The 27,052-nt window shown below is 39.4% G+C and overlaps 1 protein-coding gene across 9 annotated transcripts; it reads left to right on the top strand.

Moving 5' to 3' along the window:
* The first annotated feature begins 1,471 nt into the window (after window positions 1-1,471).
* On the top strand, window positions 1,472-25,095 carry susd1 (sushi domain containing 1). 9 transcript variants are annotated; one of them, XM_039802898.1, is made up of 22 exons: window positions 1,473-1,803; window positions 1,958-2,092; window positions 3,630-3,785; window positions 4,007-4,159; window positions 6,504-6,683; window positions 8,224-8,403; window positions 8,589-8,768; window positions 11,270-11,449; window positions 11,576-11,755; window positions 12,007-12,186; window positions 14,080-14,259; window positions 14,746-14,910; window positions 15,438-15,617; window positions 16,117-16,281; window positions 18,352-18,516; window positions 18,743-18,837; window positions 19,543-19,729; window positions 20,184-20,277; window positions 22,335-22,590; window positions 23,024-23,063; window positions 24,130-24,223; window positions 24,956-25,074. In XM_039802898.1, exons 1-22 carry the CDS (start codon window positions 1,749-1,751, stop codon window positions 24,972-24,974), a joined length of 3,219 nt encoding a protein of 1,072 aa, XP_039658832.1. In that variant the 5' UTR covers window positions 1,473-1,748; the 3' UTR covers window positions 24,975-25,074. The 9 variants fall into 9 exon arrangements, 8 of the variants coding, with proteins under 8 accessions (XP_039658831.1, XP_039658832.1, XP_039658833.1 ...); XM_039802896.1 differs by having other exon boundaries at window positions 1,474-1,803; window positions 1,955-2,092; XM_039802897.1 differs by lacking the exon at window positions 24,130-24,223 and having other exon boundaries at window positions 1,472-1,803; window positions 1,955-2,092; window positions 24,956-25,095.
* Window positions 25,096-27,052: the final 1,957 nt, after the last annotated feature.

Raw genomic sequence — 27,052 nt, forward strand, 5'->3', positions numbered from 1 at the left:
CTGCACCTGTATTCCTCCTTTGTCTGAGACGCTCTGTTGTAGTGCCTGTCTCTTTAAGACCTGGCCCGAAAAAAGCCCAGTCTGCTCTGATTGGTCAGCAATCCCAAGTCTTCCACATCTGTGCTCTCGCCGTCTCTGTACCATCCATTATTGCAGCCACGGACAGTTTTGCAAGTGTTTAATGAGGGGAATAAAAGCATTCAGTGTGTTTGTTAGACCTCAAGGATGCACACAATGTGTTTTGGTGAATTATTGACATTGAATGTCAATATAACTTTTGTTTATTTACAGGAAGACTCACAGGGCACCTGTAAGTAAACCCCAGACCCAAATCAGTGAGAAGCTTGACGTCTATTGCTGAAAGCAGGACTGAACTGGCCTGTGATCTGCCATGTGATTCTGTTGTACTGACATCACTAAACACCTGCCAATAGTGGAAAGCCTGCACCTGTATTTCAAGAGAAGAGGCTTTTCTGTCACTCTAGAACCATTTGCTATAAATGGTCAATTCCCTGACGTAAGTGTTTCTGGGTAACGTAAGTGACGTAAGTGGTTGTGCGGTTTCCTATTGAACTTGGTAATGGCAATACACAGCAAGTGACAAAGAAAATCAAGTAGAAAAGAAGCACAGTACTGCAAAATGTTTTAACTAATCAGGTATCTCTTGGATATGCAGTGCAGAAATTAAGCGTTGAGTGTTAAGCACCCAAAGATGACGACGAGATTAAAAACGTGGTAGAATGACCTTAGTTTTCTGTTGACTTTGGTTTGAAATTATTGTTGAAAGAACTTTTATTTGCACTGCAGCACGTCCAGTTCGAGTCAGATTTGGGCCCACACAAAGACTTACTGTTCAGGCAGTTTTGGGGGCTGTCTGCTCTTAGGGACAGACTGGGGTTAATCAGTCCAGTCCATCAGGCACTGGTGTGAGGCAGCAGCTGGTTGGTTTGAGTGAAAGAGATACCCCACTAAGGACCACGCTGGGCTCAAAGATAGCAGCTCACCACACTTATCTTCCCCTCCCACAGCAGGCCAACTGACACCCCCTCAGCACTACCTACTACATACCCTGTGGTAGGACAAGGAGGGATGTTGGTTGGTTGAATACATTTGTGTATTATAACAAAACTTAATTAAGTCACCTTTAATTTAATAAGAGTTACAAACTCTTTAAATTACATTGGACAAAGGGTAAGGGTGCACCATATCCATAAATTGTTTGGTCTACAATAGCATTATATTAAGTACCGGATGTAGTTTCTAAGTCATCTAGTTAATGACCCTTACCCTTAGCTCATATTTGTACACATTTAGTAATGATGCGGTTGACATGCTTTTAAAAGACACTTAAAAAGCCACAGTGTTTGTAAGAGGGCATCCAACAGGTTCGTTAGGCCAAATATAGCCCTTATCAGCCACCGCAGCATGAGTATGCAGTTCCCCAGAGTGGGCACTGAGCATCTCAACACATGTGATGTCTAACTGAATATGTCAGGGAATGACAGATTAAGCCACAAAACCCACCAGCTGCAAGAAGACGATTGAGAAAAGGAGCTGTATCTCAGAGTGACCTCAGCTCACCCACTCACCGCGTCCTCTCAATCCTGGTTATCAAATCCACTCAGTGTCATCATTTTCCACAAGGCGGAAGTAAAAAAAATGGAAAAAAAAGAGAGAAGAAGATGGGGATGAGGAGGTTAAGTGTCTGGTGAAGTAAAGAGAGAGTGAGAGGAAGACGCTCAGACAGGATGGCGGAGAGAAACAGAGCAATGATCATGTTTTTTCTGCTCTGTGTCATTGCAGGTGAGAATACTGATGGCTTTTTGTCCCATTATTCACATTTGGTGATTATCTAATATAATCTCTATTTTTTTTTTTTTTTATCTTTGCGTAAATTGGAGAAGGTGTGAAAAACCTCTGAAGATATTAACTGATGGATGTTCTTACTATTCAGTAGCAGCAGAAGGCTACACTCTGGACGTGTGTGCCTCCTGCCACGCTAACGCCACATGTGACGACAAGTCAGACGGCTCTGGCAAAGTTTGTAACTGCAAGTACGGGTTTGTTGGAAATGGGAGAACCTTCTGTCAAGGTAGGAAACAAAAACTTTTTTCTGTGCGTTTATTTAAAATGTGAAGCTAAATGAAGTCTTTCCCTTCTAACCTCTATTTTGTTCAAATGGGAAAAAGGAATTGCAATTAGAAACTGCAGACTAAGATGAAATAATGACTTCCAAGTTTTAAAAGGGATTTTATCTAATGCTCTAATTCATATTTTTGCAATAACAACCGATCAAATGTGTTATGTGAAAGGTGTTGCTCGTAGTTGCGATCCCACAGAGAATGATCAACCCTGACTTTAATGTTTTGGTTCTGTCTCATCAGCATAGGTGTAACTTGTGGGGGGATGAGGGGGGTTCCAACCAATAATAAAAACTGGGCTTTTTCCAAAATTTTTGTTGCATATTTTGGTTTTTGTCGCCTTTAAAAAAACAACAACAAATTAGACCATTTTTTTTCATCTTTTTAATTTATTTTCTGGACAATTTTTCAAATGTTTTTGTCACCTTGCTGGAGTTTTTTGTTTTTAAATTTTTTGTTTTTTTGTCAACTTTTCTTAGGTTTTTTTTAGGTTTTTGTCATATTTTCTGAGTTTTTTTTCCCCCCAAGTTTTTGTCGCTTTTTCAGACATTTGTCGCATTTGAATTTTTTTTTTTCAATACATGCAGACAAGTCCCGGGACCTCCCTAGATAGTTGGAGATCTCAACCCCCCCAATATTGAACCCAAAGTTACCTTCCTGCTCATCAGCATTGTTTCTAGCAGCAGCAGTTAGCTTTTAACAAAACCTAGTATATGGCTGGACTGTGTATGGTCAGCATGCTTAATTGTGGCGAAATTGGGATAGTCGGAGGTGGTGTCTATAATGTGAAATCCTGGATATCAACGTTCATCTGTAGTTGTCCCAGTAACATTTGTTTGTTGTGTACTGAAGTAGCACATCACATGACATGGTAAAGATACGTTTTGGTACGGTGCTTTCGCAAAGTAGTCTTGGGAAGGAACTTGTTTTGGTGGAACATTTGCACCCGCCAAAGGAAAACGCCACAAAAAATATGAAATGAAGTTAACTGTTCATACAATACAGTAGTGTGAGATTAGGCATGGGCAGATATAAGATTCTGATTGTATGATAACCTTTAGCAAAAAATTTCACGGTTTTACGGTATTGCATTATTGCAATTACAGCTTCAAAAACCTTTTTTTCCCATTGAACACAATGTTCAATTAAACACACTGCACACTGGCAGCGAGAGGGATTTCTAAACTGCACTTTCTGTCCTTGAAGACTAAAAAAAACAACTCTTACCGCAGGAATGGTATGCCGGGAAATATTAGTGGTTTTAAAACCGTGACTTTTTCCAAACTGTGGTATACCTTGAAACCGGTGACCGGCCCATGCCTACGTGAGATATTTAAATTAGCTGGATACATGGTTAAAGATAATTTGAATTTCCCAGTGTATTGCCGTGTGTACTTTGTCCAAAGCACCTGATGATGGTCCTAGATGAAAATTCAGGGGATTACCAAAGTCAGGAGTAATAGAGCAATACATTTTTTCCCCCTCCAGATAAAGATGAGTGTCAGATAGGAGCCAGTAAGATCTGTGGGCAACACACCACCTGCCACAACACATATGGCAGCTACTACTGTACCTGCCTGGCTGGCTACAGCCCTTCTAACAACATGGCCATCTTCATCCCGAATGATGGAACCCACTGCCAGGGTGAGTTGAGGCTGGACCTGGGTTTCTTTTTTTGACAGGGCTGTTAAAGGCATAACACTACAGAAAAGGAAATAGGCTAAAACGGTCCCACATCACAGATAAGAAAATGTTGACTAACAATGAGAAATTATGACACAAAATCTGGACCTTTGCCTGTAAAACAAGCCTTACTAAGTGGGTGACATTACTGTTTTATGTCACATGCTCATTTACCATTGCAGACATTGATGAGTGCAGGATCACAGGCCTGTGCGGAGAGGGAGGTCAGTGCAGGAATCTTGAGGGCAGTTTTGACTGCAGCTGCCAGCTGGGATATCAAGTCCACAACGGAGCGGAGCCCTTCCATCCTCACAGAGACAAAGCTTCCTGCAAAGGTAAAACTGTATTAATGGGATTTGGATAAGCATACTGACAGTTTTGAGTATTACATTTAGCCACTTTTCCACTGTGAATATGAATAAACTACATACTGAAAACCAACTTAGAATTAGTATGTAGTATGATTTGGGAATTACAGTAGCTCCAGACAATAAAGCAAGGGGGCAGTATGCTAGATGGACTTTCAAAACCCTTTAAAGCAGGGGTGTTCAATGTTTTTAAGCAAAGGAAATTGAGAAATTAAGTTAAATTAAGTTGCATATTAAACTGGGTCTACAAACACGTAGGATGGCCTAAAGCCATCATATATACCTTTTTAGTGCATAGAATACTACGCTATTAACATAATAATTGTTTGCATAATAAATGGCATAAATCGTTTTAATGTTAAACATACATATGGCACAGTGAATCCTTAGGGTTAACAGTTTCTGTTGATGGCTACATTACCTATAGGCCAATAAGCCTATAATCAATGTTTTTTTTGCACAAATAGGCTGATTTATATTTGCTAATAATATGGTGGTTCATTTTGAATTGTTACATTAATTGTAAAGTGTTTTGATTTGAATTGATTTGGTCATTAGTTGTTTGTATACCTGTTATGCTTCTACTGCCCATGAAACGTTTTAAAAGCATTCTTTTGCCTCTTAACATGTTCAAGATGTCATTACAAGTGCCTAGCCATGTGAACAGATTCCTTCCGAGTGAACACAGTGAACATGACTGCAGTAGATGTGAAAGAAATGCATAAAAGTTAATTCAGCCAGTGCACATATCTCTGTTTAGTTCCAGTGTTCCAGTGAAGTCCACACAAGTGAATTGTCAAACTCATTTATTTACAAGAAAAAGCAAATGTACCTAAGCTAGAACAGACTCACAAAAGCCTGTTGTACATCCCAAAGCTCTGAATTCTCCTTTAATTGCAAATACAGTCTGACTCAGCTCCGCTCCATTAAACATACAATATATACATTTCTACCGCTAGGGGTCTCTCTCAACCGAAAACATGGCTGTAAACACGGACTTTTGATGACGTCGTGAAGTTGCATGTGATCATGGGAGTTGTTGTCTTCATTGTTAACGACTATTCCCGATTAAAATGCATCTGTTCACGGAGGAGTTAATCTGTTACGGTTTTTATATTATATTATTTTTTTTCTGTGGCACGACAAAAACAACCTTTGAATGTACACAGGCTATTTTGCAATGGCGCCGTTCCTCTGTACAGCCCTAGCGCCGCACTAGACTGATTGTGATTTGTTTAAAGAAATGCCAAAAAAACCAGAGCACGATTTTTCTCCCATGCCAGAATGCTGTGTGGACTCGCCAGACCCTCCTCCGCAGTGCTGTGGAGGAAAGTCTGGCAATTTGAGACTACAGTAGTTATAACGTTACTCACCGCCGCTGGGAGACTTACTTCGCCGGTGGGTGTGCTGTCCGCTCTCATCCCGACTGAAGTCTCTTAGCGCCGGGGAGTGAGGCAGATGGACCAGAGTGCGATAGGTGCTAACTTAGCATTAGATTAATCGACTGCCCATACAGCTAATGTTACGTGGTGAATTTCACATTGTGGGTTAGCCCATCGCTGTTAACCATGGACAAAACAATCATACTAAAAATAACTTTATGGGCGTGTTACGGTAATATATATACGGTTTAGCCACCAAGCATTTGCCACTTGTACACGTAGCACATTGAAGTAAGCTGGATTTCAATACGGAAATATCATATCAATAAATTAGGTCTCTACTGTTATTGCTGTGTTATTACTGTGGCAGGTAATTAATGAAGACATGATGCTGTGTGGCAGAAAAAACGGTATTACGGTTACTATGTATAATTATTTGACATTGCATGATTCACAATAACTCTTGAACATATCATCTGGTGTTTCCCGTGTTTTAAAGGAAGAGCAACTAGAGGGGTTAAAGAGCATAGGTATATACAGTATATCTATGGTTAAAGCATAGACTGTAAAAAAGAATATATTAACAGTCTATGGGTTAGAGGCTATATGACGCCACTGACAGGCGACAAAACGACAAATTAAAGTTACAGATTTCTCTGGATTTGAAAATTGTTGGAAACATTTAGGATAATGTAAGTACACAACTAAAAAAATTATATATATATATATAACACAAGTAGTAATTTTTAGACATTTTAATGCAGAAATATTACATATTGAATCTTTAATGCCAGTAGTGTGTGTGCCCCTCAGTTTGTTCCTGGCTAGTATAACAGTGCCTGCTAAATGTGAAATCCAGGAAGATGGTGTGGTCAGTGGGCGAACAGCTGTCTCTAATCTCGAGTTTTGCATGTTCTTGTCCCACTCAGTGGTTGACTGTGGCTCGCCTGCCTCAGTGGAAGACACAGTGCTGCTGTCATTCACAGGGACCACATACAGCAGTGTGGCCATGTTTGTCTGTGACAAAGGCTTTGTGTGGAGGAGGGGAGACAACCACTCTATGTGTGGAGCTGATGGACTGTGGAGAGGACCCACCATGGTCTGTGAAGGTAACAAAACACACACACACACACACACACACACACACACACACACACACACACACACACACACACACACACACACACACACACACAAAATAGTCTGCCTTTCTCCACAACCTCATATTTCCCATTATATAACTATTCAAGATCATTTATCATCACATTGCAACTCTTGCTTTCTCTGCTCGTAGGTACTTGTAACATTTATGATCTAGAAGGGTGTGTTTTTTTGATTGTTTGACTTTTCAGGAGTTCCTAATAGTGCCAATTACATTTTTATAAGGTAAATGTGACACACATAGGGCTGGTAGATATGACCTCAAGGCTATAGCTCTATGAATTGGCCCATTTATCTTGATAAATTGTATCATAATAAAAATGTATAATAAGTATTTTAGCCATGGTAAAATAATGTCTGTCCGTTGGTCAGTTCACCTGGAAATATCTGGATTTCCATGGAATATTCTTTTTTTTTTTTTTTTTTTTACTTTGATGTGCTCATTAAGTCATGAATATTTAATGCTATAGCAAAATACTTAGGATTTGAAGCCAAGATTGCAGTGGCTTTTAGACAATAGGAGATTCCTAATATTGGTAATTCAATATATTGGGTTTATCATCCAGCCCCAGTAGGCAACATAGCATAATGTAATACCAAATGTTTTCAGCGTCATTGGGAATTCATACAGCATTTATTATATCAATGTAACTACACTAATATTGGCTCATAAGTCACTCATATGCTGAAATATTGCTTTATCACAGCATTTCTAAAAGACAAAGAGTAGAGCTGCAAAGATTAATCGATTAATCTATTAGTTTTCTACTATTAATTTAACCAGCAAATATTTTGATAATCGGTTAGAGTAATTTTACAAATTCTCTGATTCCAGCTTCTTAAATAAAAATATTTTCTAGTTGCATCACTCCTCTGTGACAGTAAACTGAATATCTTTGAGCTGTGGACAAAACAAGACATTTGAATGCCGTCATCTTCGACTTTGGAAAACACTGATTGACATTTTTCACCATTTTCTGACATTTTAGAGACCAAACAACCAATCGACAATTAATTGACAATGAAAATGTTAGTTGCAGCCCTAAAAAAGAGCCCATTGGTTGACCTCACAGTTACAACACTATGTAAGCAGTTGTCAGTGCCTATAAATGAAGGGCAAGCATGATAAGTGTTTTTAAAGCATAGGTTTACAATGTTTAAATGTCTTACAACAGTAGGACTGTGGATGTTGTTCTACATCACTTTACAGCCAGTATGAACAGGACAAATAATTAAAGCAAGCAAACCTGTTTAAATGCTCATATGGGCACCTGACTTATTGTTTTACGACAGACTTGAAACATAATGAACCTATCTTTTAAATATTATATAATGAATCTCCAGCTGATGACAGTGCAGCTTTTTTCCAGTGACTTTTGAACCAGTTTCAGGAGCACAGGGATCATGAAAGTGATCGGCCAGACAGAGTTCCTGGAGATTTTCCAGTGAATACGGTTTCATGCAGCATGTCACTGCTTTGGCCCTCAGAGGTTGACTGTGGCCCTCCCCCTACCCTCCCTCACTCTCACATGCTGTGGAATAAGAGGTCAAGCATGGGCACCGAGGTGCTTTATCAGTGTAACTCTGGATATCATAATGTTGGAAAGGGCAATGTATCCATCTGTACTGCTGCCGGACAGTGGGAGAGGCCGTCCGTGCTCTGTCAAGGTATAGTTACTGTTTTATCCGATCATTTAAAAATGTTTAGAATATCAATGGTACTGAAAAGCAAATGTATCTAACGCACACAGATATAGTTTCTTCTTTTTTCTTTTTTTTGCACTTGAACTTCCTTTAACACATGGATCCTGGTGTTCATGTTACATGCTTGTGGTGCATGTTATTCTTTGTAGAGACCTTGTGTGGAAGTCCCCCTATAATTGAATCCACTGAGCAGGTGTGGGACAATAATTCAACTCCTGGCAGCACTGTGCTCTATGTTTGTAAAGAAGGCTTTTATAAGCAAGGAGGAGATAATGTATCAATCTGTAATGAAAACGCTCAGTGGACCCTCCCAACTCTGTTGTGCCAAGGTAATTCAAACAATGACTGAAACCCCCTGAAATGGTTCTCTTTTCAAACATGAAATGGTAGGGAATTATTTCTATCATTTTCTGCCATGACTTATTGTGTAGCTAGTTTTAGGAAAAATTACTTAATTACAGTAAAAATGTTTTACAAAACAAAATGACACCGGCCTTAACACACAGACAGGTGTTGTCACATGTCCAGGGGCACGTTCAATCTCTACGGTTTCCTCGTTGACGACATGTTTCCTCAGAACGGTGTGAAACGTTGTGCAATGGCTTTGAGAATGTTTTCTCTCGTTTGGTGGGTGTGTTTCTCATTTATTGGCTGTGTCACATGTGATACCGGTCACGCACGGAAGGAGCAGGAGTCAGACTGGAGTTAGCGCAGTGAGCTTTATTCACAATGATCCAACAGAGAGTAGTGTGAACAGGCAGAATACCGGCAGGAGACGAGGTAATGCTCAGAGCAGCAGCAGACAACAGGATGCAAACAACAGGTAAATAAGTACTGAGAATAAACTAGAAATATGAGAGCAAGTCAGAGTGTCGTGAACAAACATAAGACTCGACAAAGAGTGAGTGTGCCTGTGCTGCTTAAGAAGGTGGTTACTGATGAGATGCAGGTGGTGAACTGATGATGAGGCGTAATGCAGTGCAGGTGCGTGTAATCAGTAGTGAACTGCTGAGAGGAGTGAGTGCTGGGGACAGTGAATGGGAAACACAAACTGAAAGTCCATGAAAACCTAGAAAGGCCATGAAAACCAACTGAAAAGTCCATGTAAACCTGACAATACCCAATCAGCAGAGACAGACTGTTCAACGCACCCCCATTTTAGTGAAAAAAAATGTGTTGCCATGTTTTGTCGGGGCTGAGCGTGGCACTGGCTTATTAGTCTGTGCATGGCCACCAAGTCCTGGGGCACATTCAGCGCCAACAAAACGTAGCAACAGGTTTATTTAAAGAGCTCATATTATGTTAATTTTCAGGTTCATAATTGTATTTAGAGGTTGTACCAGAATAGGTTTACATGGTTTAATTTTCTAAAAAAACTCCATATATTTGTTGTACTGCACATTGCTGCAGCTCCTCTTTTCACCCTGTGTGTTGAGCTCTCTGTTTTAGCTACCAAGTGAGGCATCCCACTTCTGTTCCATCTTTGTTGGGAGTCGCACATGCGCAGTGTCATAGGTAAGCACTGCTAGCTATTCAGTTGCAGAGTATGAAGGCGTGCCACACTAGCAGCTAGGCGAGCATTATAATGTGTGTTACAGCAGTTGGTGAACAGTGTTTTCCGTTGGAGATGGTAAGTCCCTTTGGGGTGGCTTTTTTCACATTTTAAATCTATTAAATGCACAAAAAGATATATAACACAATTAAGGAAAGGGATAAAGCCAAAAAAGCATAATATGAGCACTTTAAAATGAAACAGTGGTGCATTGAACACCCTGTTGTGTGTGCAAGTGGTCTGCCTTTTTAATATCAAAAGTTTACATACATGTCGCTACCGATTGGGTAACATCTCTGGCAGCCACTAAACAAAAGAAAACATACCTCAAAGCTCATTGCACCCCGTTGCACACCGTTCAGAGGAAACATGTCGTTACTGTGTTACTGTGTGCTGTGCAGAGATCCTTGTGTGCACTTCCACTTTGTTCAAATTGCTAAGAATTAATTAGAATAAAACTTGCATTTTATGCACTCAAAATGTATTTTATTTCTGTTATAGATTTTTTAATTCTGTATAGAGAGGCAAAGTCCCTCCCATCCGGTGGACCGCCATGGGACCTTAATTCGGAAAAAATATTAATGGTAGTTAAGGGGGAAAGACACATTATTTTTTTGATCCCGTTTGAATTGAGCCATAGATTACACACATGATGTTCATCAGTTTAAAAGATAATTTTTGCATGTCAAGAAGGTCTCAGTTTATTGTTAAACTGTTGAAGTCTAAGACTGTAAAAACACGTCATTAGCAATGACTACACACTTCAAAGTCACATGGATGACGTCTCGCTGAAGCTACGATGTGTTTGGTACCGGGATGTAACGGTACTCACACGAGCAGCAGATCTCGCTCATTCTTTCGCTTCTCTGCTGATAAAACTTCACTGGATAAAACACATCTGGTGCGATAACGTCACGTTTTGTGGAACAGCGCTAAGCTAAATAGCTAGCTAGCGAGCAAGCCGTGCATCATGCAAGGTGATGTAAATTGTGTGAGACGAGAGATGTAGTTCACTGAGCGGTTTTACACAAAACCAAGTGGTCATAGGACAAACCTACAACAAACTAAGACTTTCTTCAGTTGAAAAATGTTCTTTTAAATTGACAAACATCATATTTGTAATCCATGGCTCAATTCAAACGGGATCAAAAAATAATTTGTCTCTCCCCGTTCACTGCGCTTCATATTTTTTCCGAATTAAGGTCCCATGAGGTTCACCGGAAGGGGAGGGATTTCGCCTCTCTATAACCCCTCTGTGTGCATCATTTCCTGTCCCAGAGATATTATGTGGGGATCCTCCTATACTGCCCCATACTGGGCAAGTGTGGAATGGCAGCTCCACCCCTGGAAGCACAGTGACCTACTACTGTAAAATAGGATTTTATCACAATGAAGGAAATAACATATCATTGTGCACAGTTAATGGTTACTGGACAAAACCAAACATCTCCTGCAAAGGTAACAAACTGCTCCAAATGACGTTAATGCTGTGGTTGGCATTGTTTTCCATCGCTGGTGTCCAAATAATCAATAATCACTGATTTTACTCAATTAAATTAAATATTGCAATTTCCATCCTTTTAGAGGTTCACTGTGGTGTGCCCCAACCCATCCCACATTCAATCATGCTGTGGGATAAAATCTCCACTGTGGGCTCTCAGGTTGTTTATCAGTGTAACTCTGGATATCGCAGTGTTGGAGAAGGAAATGTATCAGTTTGTACTGCCAGTGGAGAATGGGATGAAGCCTCTCTGCTCTGTCAAGGTGATACATACATTAGTCTACATAACAGAGTATTGGGATGCCTGCCTCCATAGAAAGAAATAATGCAATCCTCTCAAATGTCAGCATTACATCATAATGTGCATGCTGTAATTGAACAGTATGAATGTTACTGTCATTTAACTGCCATTCCACGCATTTATTCAGGATGTGTCCATTGTATCTAGAAACCTGTCTCATTGGTTTTAACAACATTTTAACATCTACTATGACTTGCTGTCTTTTTGTTGTAGAAATCAATTGTCAAGAACCTGTTTTTAAACCTCATGCTAAAATGCTTTGGGACGGCACATCACACATTGGCAGTGTGGTGTATTACCAATGTGAGGAAGGATATGACACCAGGAGCCTGAGAAACTACTCAGTATGTGAAGAGAATGGACTGTGGGAGGATATTGATCTATGGTGTGAAGGTGCAACGTTTGATGACAGATATATTGATAAACCACTGTTTACTTTTATATTTGTAGTTATTTGCACAAAATATTTAAAGCAATGGTTTGACTATTTTTTTAAATACAGTTATTTGCTTTCTTGCTGAGTTGATTGAGAAAGTCGATAACACTCTCATATCTGTCCGTTTAATAATGCTGCAGCCAGCAGCCGGTTAAGCGGGATTTATGGTTCTGCGGGGGCTCTATGTAGAGCTTACAGCGTAGCCTACATAAGTGGCCTGAGGTTTATACGCGTGCGCTGGTGTCTGCGTCGTTCTAGCGTATCTCTATCTAAGAGAATAGTAGGGCATGTGTGTATGCTGGGAAGTGTGTGGTAGAGCGAGTGAGAGAGTGAAGGGGATTAGTTTCGGAGCGAATACCGGGAAACAAAAGTGTCTCCCCTGTGCTTTCTGACCACGGTGGGAATGCTGCGGCAGGAAAAGTTAACCCTGTGTGATTTCATGTTCATGGAGAAGGTGAACCCGGACATTAGTAGGAGGAAATGCAATGCTACCAAGCCATGGCCGAGCGGCCCAATCACAGTTGTTGCGGTCTGCGTTGACGCGACGTGTTTACATATTTTGAGCGGTGCAAGTCAGGCTACGGTGGATTTAACGCAAAAGCATAAATCCCACTTTAGCTTAGCATAATGAAAGGAAACGGTAATCAGCACCTTAGACATGTATAAATTACATTTGTATAGTTCGGTGTTCACTGTTTCAATCGCAATTGCTGCAGCTTCATCACCCGCCACAAAGTTTGAAAATACGTTGGTCATCCCGTAGCTTCCGCTCCATAGCAAAGACGGCGACGGATGAGTGCTGTCCAGTGTTTCAACACTCAACGTTTTAACCATTTTGAGTGCAGCATCTGGTTACTCTTAGTGCGCTGCATTTAGCCATACTTAGTCAGTGCAAACGCACTATGTAATTCAAAGTACAGAAGTGCCTGATTTGACACACAGCAAATAAATGTAAATGGACTGTTTTTATATAGCGCTTTTCTAGTCAACTCAGGGTTCATTGTCTTGCCCAAGGACACTTCGACATAGGACTGCAGGGCCAGGGATCAAACCTGTGGCTCAACCACTGAGCCACAGCCGCCCCATTTACTGCACTTGGCCAAGATCAGCAGATGTGTTACCTTTGGGAGCCATGCTAGTTGTTCAGTAGTTTGTTTCCCCATTTCCTGTCTTTGTGCTAAGCTAACCTAGCTGGCTGCTAGCTGAAGCTTCATAATAACTGTAGAGACGTGGTATTGATCTTTTCATATAATTCTCGGTAAGAAAGCATAAGTGTATTTCCCAAAATTTAAAACTGCTGCTTTAAAATATAGGTGTTAGTATATCACTATGCTTTGTAAATAGTTGAGATATGATGCTTATTTATTAATTTATTTGGATCCCCCATTAGCTTCTACTAAGGTAGCAGCTACTCTTCCTGGGGTCCAAACACAACAAAACATATGAACAACATATCAGACAAGACATAACGCAAATAAAAAGTTACAATAAAAACATGTTCAAGACAAATAAAAGTCAAGTAAAGAACAAAACAGTACAATGTTAACATTGGGGTTGTTGATAACGTGTTTGTTTTTTTACTATGAATTTGCATATTCATTTCAGGAATTTTTATTTGCATATGAGGCACACACGTATAATATGTACACAGTACATAAAGACTTTTTGTATGACTTTTTAAATTAAATGTGACTTTAAGGAAGAGGCAAAAGCAGTCAGACTTGACTCATTTTACTTACTTTATTACATGTTCTCATTTTGCTGCATCTCCTGTTCAGCTGTGATTCTTTGTGATATATTACATGCCTGTAAATAGCACACAGTCTGTGCTAATTCATGTCTGTGTGCAGAAATAAGCTGTGGCCCCCCACTAACCCTCCCCGATACTAACCTCCTGTGGGATCGCACCAGTAGACCGGGCAGTGTGGTGCTGTATGAGTGCGTGGATGGATTTTACCAGGAGAGTGGAAATAATATTTCAACATGTTTACTATCAGGACAGTGGGGGGAAGTATCTGTAAAGTGCAAAGGTACAGTAATAATCTCTGGACAACAACATGTGTGTATATCTATTCATCTGTGGAAGAATCATTGTGATTTCTAACATGTTATTGATATATTTTTGTTGATGATTTGATTTATCTGGTAAATAACTGATGAACGCTCAACTCTATATTGTTTTAGTTGTGGTTAGATGTTCCTTGCATATTCCTGCTTAGGCTCTGAAGTTTTAAGGTAAATTAAGGTTAATAATAATGTTGTGTAACTTTCACATTGTCCGGAGTGATGCTGGTAAATTTATTTCTGTGGATGAATCCACTGCTGACTGAATGTTGAGGAAACAACATGTTGCATGGGATTTATTTGTATTTACTCAGCAATGGTGTTTACCCCCTGATGACTCAAACCCAAACAAAGATAGATATGTATGGAATTTACGGTATGTAATCATGCTTATAAAGCCCCACAATACCTGCAATAATTTAGCTAACCAATCAGTGTCATTGTTTTCCTAGCCAAATGTGGTCCGGTTCCCCTCCTTGCCAAATCCGAGGTGGTGTGGCATAACAGGAGTGTTGTGATCCACCGCTGTGTGGATGGATATCACAGCTGGAGAGGCAGCAACGTCTCTGTGTGCAGCAGCTCTGGGGTGTGGCAGAGAGCTACACTGAGATGCATAGGTGAGTAAGAACACAGCAAGTTCATATAATGTGATTAGAAACGTCTGTAACGGGGCGACTTGTAACTCACCCAGTAGAGTGTGCCCCCCACGTAGGCTGAGTCTTTTGCAGCAGCCCGGGTCGAATCCAACCCGCGGCCCTTTGCTGCGTGTCCTCCCCTTTCTCTCTCTCCCCTTTCCTGTCTTCAAGCTATCCTGTCATTTGAAGGCCATAACCCCCCCAAAATTTTTTTGATTTATTAGGCCTTACAAAATAAAAGCATCTGGATAGATATGATTCTCGTGTGATGTTGCTAATTTGGATTGTGAAAATATTTGTCAACAGATTTGTAATATGACAAATAAAAGACGAAGATTTGGTGTACCATCACTCTCTTTTAATTCCCATATCTCTTACAGAAATTAAGCCTGATGTCAATCACCTATTATTCTCATTATACTGCATCTCCTGTTCAGCTGTGATTCTTTGTGATATAGTGCCTGCCTGTAAATAGCACACAGTCTGTGCTAATTCATGTCTGTGTGTAGAAATAAGCTGTGGCCCCCCACAAACCCTCCCCGATACTAACCTCCTGTGGGATCGCACCAGTAGACCGGGCAGTGTGGTGCTGTATGAGTGCATGGATGGATTTTACCAGGAGAGTGGAAATAATATTTCAACATGTTTAATATCAGGACAGTGGGGGAAAGTATCTGTGAAATGCAAAGGTACAGTAATAATCTCTGGACATGTATATATCTATTCCTCTGTGGAAGAGTCATTGTTTGTGATTTACCAAACTATTTTAACATGTTATTGATCATATATTTGTGGATTCTTTGATTTGTCTGGTAAATAACTGATGAATGCTCAGCTCTATATTGTTTCAGTTGTGGTTAGAGGCTCCTTGTACATTCCTGCTTGGGCTCTATGTTCTGTGCTTCTTACAGGTTTTAAGGTAAATTAAGGTGAATAATAATGTTGTGTAAAATTCATGTTGTCCAGAGTGATGCTGGAACATTTATTTCTGTGGGTCAATCCATTGCTGAATGAATGTTGAGGAAATGGGATTTATTTGTCTTTACTCAGCAATAGTTTTTACCCCCTGATGACTCAAACCCAAACAAAAATACATATGTGTGGAATATACGTTATGTAATCATGCTTATAAAGCCCCACAATACCTGCAATAATTTAGCTAACCAATCAGTGTCATTGTTTTCCTAGCCAAATGTGGTCCGGTTCCCCTTCTTGCCAAATCCGAGGTGGTGTGGCATAACAGGAGTGTTGTGATCCACCGCTGTGTGGATGGATATCACAGCTGGAGAGGCAGCAACGTCTCTGTGTGCGGCAGCTCTGGGGTGTGGCAGAGAGCTACACTGAGATGCATAGGTGAGTGGAAGGGGTTTGGGTTATGATGTGGGCAGCTGAATACTGTACCAGTTGAAGTTTATGGAGGGATTTGTGAGGGAGGCCGAAGAGGAGAGAGTTGCAGTAATCCAGACGGGAAGTGACGAGACTGTGGACATGGATGGCGGCAATGTGCGGGGTAAGGGAGGGGCGGAGGCAATTGATATTTCGTAGGTGGAAGTAGGCAGACCGGGTAATGTTATTGATGATGTGGGGTTGAAAGGATAGTGTGCTGTCAAGGATGACACCCAGACTCTTAACTTTGGGGGAGGGTGAAACGGAGGAGTTATCAATAGTAAGAGAAAAACTGTTGGTTTCGGATAAAGTGGATTTGGTACCAATGAGGAGAACCTCGGCTTCATTACAGTTTAATTTGAGGAAGTTTTGGGTGAACCAGGTTTTTATTTCAGAGATGCAATCAGCAAGGGAGGTGGGCGGAAGAGTGGACGAGGGTTTGGTGGAGAGGTATAGCTGGGTGTCATCAGCATAACAGTCGAAGTGAATATTAAAATTTTCGATAGATATTGCCAAGGGGAAGGAGGTAAATGATGAAGATTCATTATGGATGGATTAGACCAGGAGAGTTGAAATATTTCAACATGTTTACTATCAGGACAGTGGGGGGAAATATCTGTAAAGTGCAAAGGTACAGTAACAATCTCTGGACAACAACATGTTTTCTCTATTCCTCTGTGGAAGAATCATTGTTATTTCTAACATGTTATTGATATATTTTTGTTGATGCTTTGATTTATCTGGTAAATAACTGATGAATGCTCAACTGTATATTGTTTCAGTTGTGGTTAGATGTCCCTTGCATATTCCTGCTTAGGCTGTAAGGTTTTAAGGTAAATTAAGATGAATAATAATGTTGTGTAACTTTCACATTGTCTGGAGTGATGCTGGTACATTTATTTCTGTGGGTCAATCCACTGCTGACTGAATGTTGAGGATTCAATTCAATTCAATTCAATTTTATTTATAGTATCAAATCATAACATAAGTTATCTCGAGACACTTTACAGATAGAGTAGGTCTAGACCACACTCTATATTTTACAAAGCCCCAACAATTCCAACAATTCCAGTAATTCCCTCAAGAGCAAGCAGTGCGACAGTGGCGAGGAAAAACTCCCTCTTGGGAAGAAACCTCGGACAGACCCAGGCTCTTGGTAGGCGGTGTCTGACGAGCCGGTTGGGGTGTGTATGAACAGTGGCGATAGTAGTCACATTAATAATGGAACAGTGACTGGATGTAGCGGGAAGCTGCAGGGTTCAGCAGGACGCAGCATGACATTGCAGGAGCAACGTTTTTATTGCAAAACGTTCTCCAAGGAAATACGCTGGGGAAAAAGCATAAGGACTCGGGGAGTAAACTCCCCAGAAGCTAGGATTAGTAACAAGCATTTCTGGACGGGCTGCACACAAATAGTAATAGTAATAGTAACAGTAATAGAAACAGTAATAGAAAGGGAGAAGAGAGAGCAGCTCAGTGTGTCAAAGGAAGGAAGTCCCCGGCAGTCTAGGACTATAACAGCGTAACTATAACAGGTAACTAAGAGAGACAGGTCATAAGGAGAGGTAGCTTTTCGGGCTTAGAACTCTCCCCTGCCGGATTCGCTTGGCTGGCCTGCCTCCCCTACTTTGTTATGTATTATTAATCTAACAATTATGAAGAGAAGCAGTTGGGCCAGTTAGGTGAACACTGCAACTCCTCGATCCCTAACTATAAGCTTTATCAAATAGGAGAGTTTTAAGTTCATTCTTGAATGAGGTGACAGTTTCTGCCCCCCGAACCCAGATCGGGAGCTGGTTCCATAGGAGAGGAGCCTGATAACTGAAGGCTCTAGCTCCCATTCTACTTTTAGAGACTCTAGGAAACAACATGTTGCATGGGATTTATTTGTATTTACTCAGCAATGGTTTTTACCCCCTGATGACTCAAACCCAAACAAAGATAAACATGTGGAATATATGGTATGTAATCATGCTTATAAAGCCCCACAATACCTGCAATAATTTAGCTAACCAATCAGTGTCATTGTTTTCCTAGCCAAATGTGGTCCGGTTCCCCGCCTTGCCAAATCCGAGGTGGTATGGCATAACAGGAGTGTTGTGATCCACCGCTGTGCGGATGGATATCACAGCTGGAGAGGCAGCAACGTCTCCGTGTGCAGCAGCTCTGGGTTGTGGCAGAGAGCTACACTGAGATGCATAGGTGAGTAAGAACACAGCAAGTTCATATAATGTGATTAGCAACATACTGTATGTCAGTTGCGATGTTCATTAGGCCGCACAAAATAAAAGCATCTGGATAGATATGATGCTTGTGTGATGTTACTGATTAGCATTGTGAACATATTTGTAAAGGGATTTGTAATATGACAAATAAACGGTGAAGATTTGGTGTACCATCGCTCTTTTAATTCCCATGTCTCTTACAGAAATCAAGCCAGCTGTCAATCACTTATTTGTCCTCAATGAAAAATGTCTGCACTGGAGAGCAGAGAAGTATGAGGAGGATACAGAAATATACAAGGTAACAGGGGACTTATCAGCTTTCTTTCCCTGCATATACTGTTTATCTTACCTTTTTCTTGTATTTATTTATAGGAAATAGGTGCTTTCAATAATTAATAACCTTATTCTCTGGTTATATATGAATGTGTACGGACAGTAGGGATGTAACGATACACTCAACTCACGATTTTATACGATTTACAATGTTAAGTTCACAATACAATTTTCTCACGATTTCTTTAACAGAATAAGCTGACAAATTACTGAAAAAAAAATTCTTTTATTTAAATTTAAATTTCTATCTGTGCAAAACAACAGATGTGTTCTCTAATAAAAAGTGCAACAGAAATTGTATTTTACCTTTTAACAACCAAAATTAAACACAAAATTAACAATTAGATTCCCACATCAAAATAACAAAATAAATAGAAAATAATTCTCTTTCAATAAATAAACTAAGAAGACGTAGTGGCGTCTGAAGTCAAACAAGTGAAATTAAAAGTAGATTACGCCCTAGGCCGTTTAAAAATTGCATTGCGATTCATTTTTTATCTCAACCGGTTGTAATCTTTACACATTTATGTCCATTTTTAACCAATTCACTATGTATCAGTACATCCCTAATGGACAGTTTATGCAATTACCCTTCCATTTTTTTTTTTACCTTCATCTATGGAGTGTTTTGTGAACCTGACTGATGCCACATTCAGTGTAACCATTCCAGGTGACATACATAGGATCCAGAGACTACCAGAGGTCCTTTCATGACAGAAGGAAGCAGGTTCTGAGCTCTAAGGCTGAACAGCTGGAACTCTGTCTGAACCTGCTTCCAGTCACAAACTACAGCATCTCCATCACTGCGGTGTCTTCCAGATTCACAGCCACCATCACCACTAACACCAGTTTGCCAGGTATCATTGCACAGCCAACTCTTACATTTACTCTACTCCAGTGGTGTAGTCTAATGTATTTTAGTTGGTATACTGTATAAATATATGGACTAGAATGGACATTTCATAGTGGGTGGTCTGGGTGTCCTCCCCCAGGGAAATTTTGAGTGTTAGACTTTATTTCCGGCATTCCGAAGGAAACCACAGATGACAATTCAAAATATATCAAAAATATAATGAAAAGTATGTTGTTACGTGTCATTTGGCATTTTAAAGTGGGTATATGGAAATCCTGGAGCTTTCTTAGTGGGTATACTGCGTATACCTGCGTATCATGTACTACACCACTGCTCTAGTCTGACAAAATGATTCCCTGCATCTAACTGTAATTATAAGCTTTCTGGAAATATTTAAGACTGATACAATTCTATTAACGTGAGTCTTCTTTATACTGAGCATGATGAACATTTGACAGTGCCCACAGCACCAGTTGTCCACTACAGAGAATTTACGACTCCTATACCAACTTTGAGGCTACGCAGATCACCCAACACACTGGACCCAATAAGGTAACGACCAGGACATGTGACCACTCTTCTGTTCTGCTACGACACTAAAACCCTAAACAGAGATAAAACAGGCAGTCATGTACCAGCACGCTTCAAATGACCTACTAATGTCCACAATTTATAATGCTGGATGAAACTTTATAATTCTACAATATATTCAGATTGAGATTCCGTTATTGTTGATTAGATTTGCATAAAATGGAATGAATTGTCTTTGGCACTGGCATATAAGACAACACAACAATGCACAATAAATATGAGTGACTGAGTGGCAGTAATAAAAGTGATGTGTGGATTGTTCTTACACTGGCAAACATATAAATTGCACTTGCAGCCCAAGAAGGCCTAGAATTTACTGTATTGTTCCTTTTTTTTTAAACTACCTTTCAAAGTAAAACATATAATTTATAAAACTTAAAATATAAAATCTAGTTCACAACACATTTTGAACTCCTGGTAAAAAAAATAATGTTAACTGCTACACTGAACATGCATGAACATGAAATTAGTCTCCATACAGTTTCCAAGTTGCAAGATTTGTGGTTGGCATTAAATTACTAGACTTACCCGAAGAGGAATAGCTGCTGTCATCATCACCATCATCTGTGATGTCCACCACCACACTGGCAGGGCTGGGACTCTCTTCAATTTGTCCTTCGAGGCCGACACTGGCTGCTGCTGTTGAAGTGCTTGGCCTTGCGTCACGTAGGTTATCAAACATGGTGCATTGTTCGGCTTTTAAATAAACTCCATGTGTCGCCAGATGTTTTATCAAATTCATTGCATGACATTGGTTTAAGGCATCTGTTGCATGTCGCAGAGTCTGCGTTCTTAGACGTGAAATGCAGCCAAACCCTGGAGCGTTTTGCCTTCGGCATCTTCATTGATCCTCTCACTATCAGTTCTGATCAACAAGTGTGCAAGTAGTGGCACTGACGTCACGCAAGTTGATGCCGGAACACCAGGGGGCGGTAAAAGAAAGTCAGGCACCGAAATGAGGCACCGAAATTTTCGTTCTTATTCCGTCTCGTTACTACCGTTTACGTCGGAACCGGTGACCTATTGGCACTGCGTTTTGGTACCCAACCCTACACCCAAACACCACAGAAAAGCAGGTATAAAAGGGCTAGACCTAAACCGATAAATCAGCCAGGTCAGTATATCAGCTGATATTTCTGTAGCTTATTGCAGATACGTACAGTATATAGGTACTCGGGTAAGTATATAGAAATTGCAGCACAGAATGCCAAACTAGGATTGAGGGGATTTAAAGCAGTGTTTCTATGATGTTGTTTGTCCACCAGACACTGACAAGTTGATGTTTACTCTGTAAAATGTCTAGTTTAGTATGTATGTCGGTCACATTTCTTTCAAAACAAATCTAAGAGATCCGTATTAAGATTGTTTAGGTTTAATCTTATGTCATGTCACTTCAAAAGAATTAGTATCAGATTTTTTAACTCCCAAATATTGATAACATTATCTGCTACAAAAAATCCAGTATTGGTTGGGCTAAAATATGAGCTGAATCACATTCATGCAAGTAACATTTCACCTTTATGTTATGTTCAGGTGTTACAAATCTACAGTGTAAAGAAATTTATGTGTTAAAGCTATAGTGCGTAGTTTCTGTTGCCCCCATGAGGAATTCTAAGTAATGACATCAAAACTGTCAGCGCGTCCACATGATACAAGCCTTAAGTGATCGCGCACCGCTCCCCCCACCCCTCCTCCACACAGTTGCTAGTAGCCAAGGAGGACACGGAGGATTAAAAAAAACATGATGGACTCTTCAGAAGAGGTAATTATCTTCACTTGAGTTTCTGCGTGCCGGATGCCACAATCTTCTGAACACAGCCATCCTGAGAAATACAGAGAGAGTTGTGTGGAGCTGATAGTCTTAATTAGCTTTGTAGCTAACATTTGCAGCTCATTTGGCAATGGCTTGAATGTAACGGACGTTCATTAATATCAAAAAGTTACGCACTTAAGCGTTAACATATCTTTATTTGGTTTAGCATATGGCCATGATTTTTTTTTTGTTCTTCATGTTGCAGTTTGTACCAGGTGTTTGTGCTTCCTGTAGAGGGGATTATGATGTTTGACTGTTCCTCTCCTGCGAGCTCAGACCCCTCAGGCAAAATAAAGTCCTCCACAGAGTACATCACTGCCCAGATAGATGTCACACATGTCGGCACAGAGATGAACTTTACTGTCGGGGATGGACTCTACTATGGAGGCTTCTTTAATGCACCACTGGAGAATGGCAGGAACTATTACATCACCTTACGAGCCGTCAGTCAGTGGAAATCGGTGGGTATACAATAAAGTATCAGTTTAAAGATGCTTTGACTTAGAAACTAGGGCTGCTCGATTATGGAAAAAAATCATAATCGCGATTATTTTGGTCAATATTGAAATCATCATTATTTTAACAAGATTACTTATTGACTTTTGGAAAGATGTTGCATTTATAGAACTCAAAAAAACAGTGAAACAGTTCAACAAATCAACAGTGAAAACACCTAGAACTGTGAAATGTCCCTTCAGACTTTCTCCGTTTATAAAGAATCATTCAGAACACAGGACAAAATAAGAGTGTATCTGCAAAACATAATGTGCAAAATATTAGTTTTTCTCGACTACTCTGTTTTTGTGATCATAAATAGCCAAAATCGCGATTAAAACGTTGATTAATTGCACAGCCCTAGTAGTAACTGATTGAATGTTTTTTTTTTTCTCCTAGGCTTTAAAAAGTTCCTGTGTCCTGTGGGCTAAAGTAAGAGGTAATTCACTGGCCAAAATACCCAAATCCTTTAGTGTCAGTTTTAAAATTCAGATTTTTGGATTGAGATTTATTTTGGGAAATTACATTTTACCTATTTACAACATTCTGTAGTTAGGAAATAGAATATAAAGAGAAAGTATTTTAAAATAGGGCTGCAACTAACGATTATTTACGATTTATTATTTTCATGGTTGATTAATCTGTCAATTACTTTCTCAATTATTTGGTTAGTTGTTAGGTCTATAAAATGTCAGATGACCTCCTCATGTCTTGTTTTGTCCACAACTCAAAGATATTCAGTTTACTGTCACAGAGGAGTGAAGAAACTACAAAAAAATATATACACACTTATTAAAGGTCCAATGTGTGGGAATTTCTCCCATCTAGCGTTGAGATCATATATCGCAATCAACTCACTCGCACCACGCAGTTCAGAGTACGTATTACAGCTACGGTAGCCTTCACGCTTCAAAAAGCTGGTCTCTTGCTCTTTTCAATATCCGTTTTCTTTTTCTGGGCGAAGAAGAAGACTCCTGTTCCTGAAATTTGGATTTTGAATATGTGTGGTCCTCCATGTTTCTTTCTTCAAACTTGCCGGCGCCGGGAAGCTATGATGTGACAGCGAAAACGCAAAAGGCGGAGCAGTATATCCTGTATGTCCCTTACCAGCTAACGTATTTCAAGATGGCGCATGAATATGGAGCGTCTACCCCAGTTCATGCAAATGCAAATGTAAAATTTCTAGCCAAAAGGAATACTTGGAATTGATGGTGGTGGTAAATATTCATGAAAAAGGACAAGTTTGTGAACGGGCAACACAGATTTTGATAATGAACAACTAAACACGTTACACACTGGGCCTTTAAGAAGCTGAAATCAGAGATATATTTTTTTTTTACTTTTTTACATAAAAAATGACTCAAACCGATTGATTATTCAAATAGTTGTCGATTAATTTAATAGCTGACAACTCATCGATTTAAAAATGCACTTTAAAATGCAAAAACAAGCAGATGTAGAAAGTGCTGGTTGCCAGTTATTCACACAGCTGTTCCTTGTTCCAGGTACATCCTATGTTCTGATGGTTTCATCTCTGTCTGCTGCTGCAACAATAGGACTGGTTGGCTTCATCATTTTGGTTGGATACAGTTTCACCTGGTATAGAAGATGATACAATTCAGCATATTACCCACCCTGTTAATATCATTTTACGCGTAAAACAACGCTATATTAATTCAATCAAGTGTCTAAAGTGATTCTAGTGTTTCTGGAATTTTCAAAGATGAAATACATACATTTCAGTGGATGATTCACTTTTTATAGTATTGTTATGTTTTATTGAACCATTTATTACAACATAATAGTTGTTCATTGTAACCACAACTTGCCAATTAAATATTCCTTTTAGTTATGTTACTTGTGACAGTCAAGTGATCCTGCATGCACCGATCCGATATTAAGATTGGATATCGGTCCCGATATTTACAAAATAGAATAAAAATTAAAAATTAAAAATTAAAAGATCCACGGGCCGATCCAGTTTTGTTCGTTTTTTCCCCTCTGTCGCACGTGAGTCGCATGCTGGAAGAGTTGAGCGTACAAAGAAATAAGAATTCAATACATTACATCTATGTTATTTTGTCTTGGTTAGGAAAGTAATGTTTAGTTAGGAAAGTCTGGTGCCTTTAGTCTATTCCACATGGTGGAAGGAAGGTATAAGGTGGAAGGTATACAGTGTATTATTAATTCAATCATCCCTAATGCATCCCTAATCCTGCATATATTAAAAGTGGCCTGTTTGTTATATTTCACTATGAATGACTGTAACGTAGATGGACTTGTACAGTGATTGTAATTGAACGACCTGGTTTCCTCTGTCTTCTTTTCCAGGTTTTTCAAGAGGAAATGACACTGCTGATGTTCTGTTTATTTGTCAGTATGACAAATTTAATGCAGTCTTGGCTTCCTATCAGTACATTTTGTTTCTTACATTTTGTAAATAATTATAATAAAGACTTTTTTTCACTTCATGAATACTGAAATGATTATTGGATGTGAATATGTACTTGGAACTAGAAGAAGGGAAGACCATTTGTCGATTTGATGTTTGATGAGCCTTCTGACACACTTCCATTATCAGAGACTGCAGGAATAAGCCATGCCAGGAATAGAAAGCCTAAGGCCTCCTTCGCACTGGCTGCGTGGCGTGAGCGTGGCGTTTCTGTTGCGTGTCAGTTGCGTTTCCACGTCTTTTGCTAGCCTTGTCTGTACACATGTATGTTTCCCATTGATAAAATGCACTCAAGCAGTAGTATACTTCATGTTAAACATAAATATATACTGATTTGATTACAGCAAAGACAACGTCGGCAGTATTGACGGCAAAATAGGCTACGGAATATTTCGTTCTGTATTGACAGGTGCAATATTTGAAAATTGATAATTATTTATTATTATTTTTTTTAAATTACATTTAGATCTGCATTTATGTCAAAACCTAGAGACTTTCAAACATCAAAATGTCATTTATTAAATGTATTTGTGTCAAAATGACGTATAAAAATCATTTTGTATACTATTTTGCCTGGAAACGCTTCCAACACGCGAAAATAGCCGTCGGTTCTATTTCTAGAATGCACGCGTTTTCGAGACATGCGTGTCACGCATGCAGTGTGCAAGCTCTAACCTGTTAACATGGGAGCCAAAATAAAAATGGACACGCCCCGCAGCTGACACGCTCACACCATGCATCCAGTGTGAAGGAGGCCTAAGCATACCAAGACTATAAATGTGAGCTATGTGCTTCAGTGCCCCTTTGTTTTTATAATCATTACCATTAAAGTAAACCCTACAATACTAAATCTGAGTTCCTAGAACTAAACTAAAGTAAACTACATGACTCTTACATACTTCCTTACCTTATAGGTAGTGGTGGAATGTAACTACGTACATTTACTCAAGTACAAATTTGAAGTACTTGTACTTTACTGGAGTCTTTTCTTTTCACGCCACTTTCTGCTTCTACTCTGAGAGAAATGTTGTACTTTTTACTCCACTACATTAATCTGACAGCTTTAGTTACTAATTACTTTACAGATTAAGATTTTTGAACACAAAACACATGTAATTTATAAAAATACCATGTTTTATTATAAATTAAACTACCCAACAATATACAGGCCTACAAGTCAAGCTGAAATGATTAGATGATAAACCACTTAGTTGATCGACAACAACTGTTTGGATCGTTTCCAGTTTCTAAAATGTGAGGATTTTTCTGCATTGAGGACTTTTACTTTTAATACTTTAAGTAATTTTTTTTTTTACATTTTTGTAACAGTATTTTTACAGTGTGGTATTAGTACTTTTACTTGAGTAAAGGATCTGAATACTTCTTCCACCACTACTTATAGGTTTAGAGGATGCCTTAAGACAGGGGTCTTCAACGTTTTTTAAGCCAAGGACCCCTTAACTGAAAGACAGATGAAGCAGGGACCCCCTACTACATATATTGTATAAAATGAAGTTGCATATTAAACTGGGCCTACAATAACGTTTAGGGCAGCCTAAAGCCTTAATAGATACTTTTTTTGCATAGAATACTAAGCTATTAAAATAGCCTAATAATTGTTTTAATGTTAAACATACATGTGACACAGTGAATCCTTAGGGTTAACTGTATCTGTGGATGACTTAGTGACTACCTTACCTATAGGCCAGTAATAGTGCTAATAGTGCTAGTAGTATAGTGCTAATAATATGTTGGATTTATTTTAGGACTTTTTTAAATGTAACAATTATTTGGAGCCCCCTCTGCATTGACTCTGAGGATCTCCTAGGGGTCCCGGACCCCATGTTGAAGATCCCTGCCTTAAGTAATCAGAGATAGGCTACTAGAAAAAATATTTTCATTAAAAACAAAGGTTAATGATGAGACTGAAATCACTATTGATAGATTGCATTTATCATAATAGTATTACTACTTAC

This window comes from Perca fluviatilis, chromosome 6, assembly GCF_010015445.1.
Source record: "Perca fluviatilis chromosome 6, GENO_Pfluv_1.0, whole genome shotgun sequence".
Taxonomy (NCBI): Eukaryota; Metazoa; Chordata; class Actinopteri; order Perciformes; family Percidae; genus Perca; species Perca fluviatilis.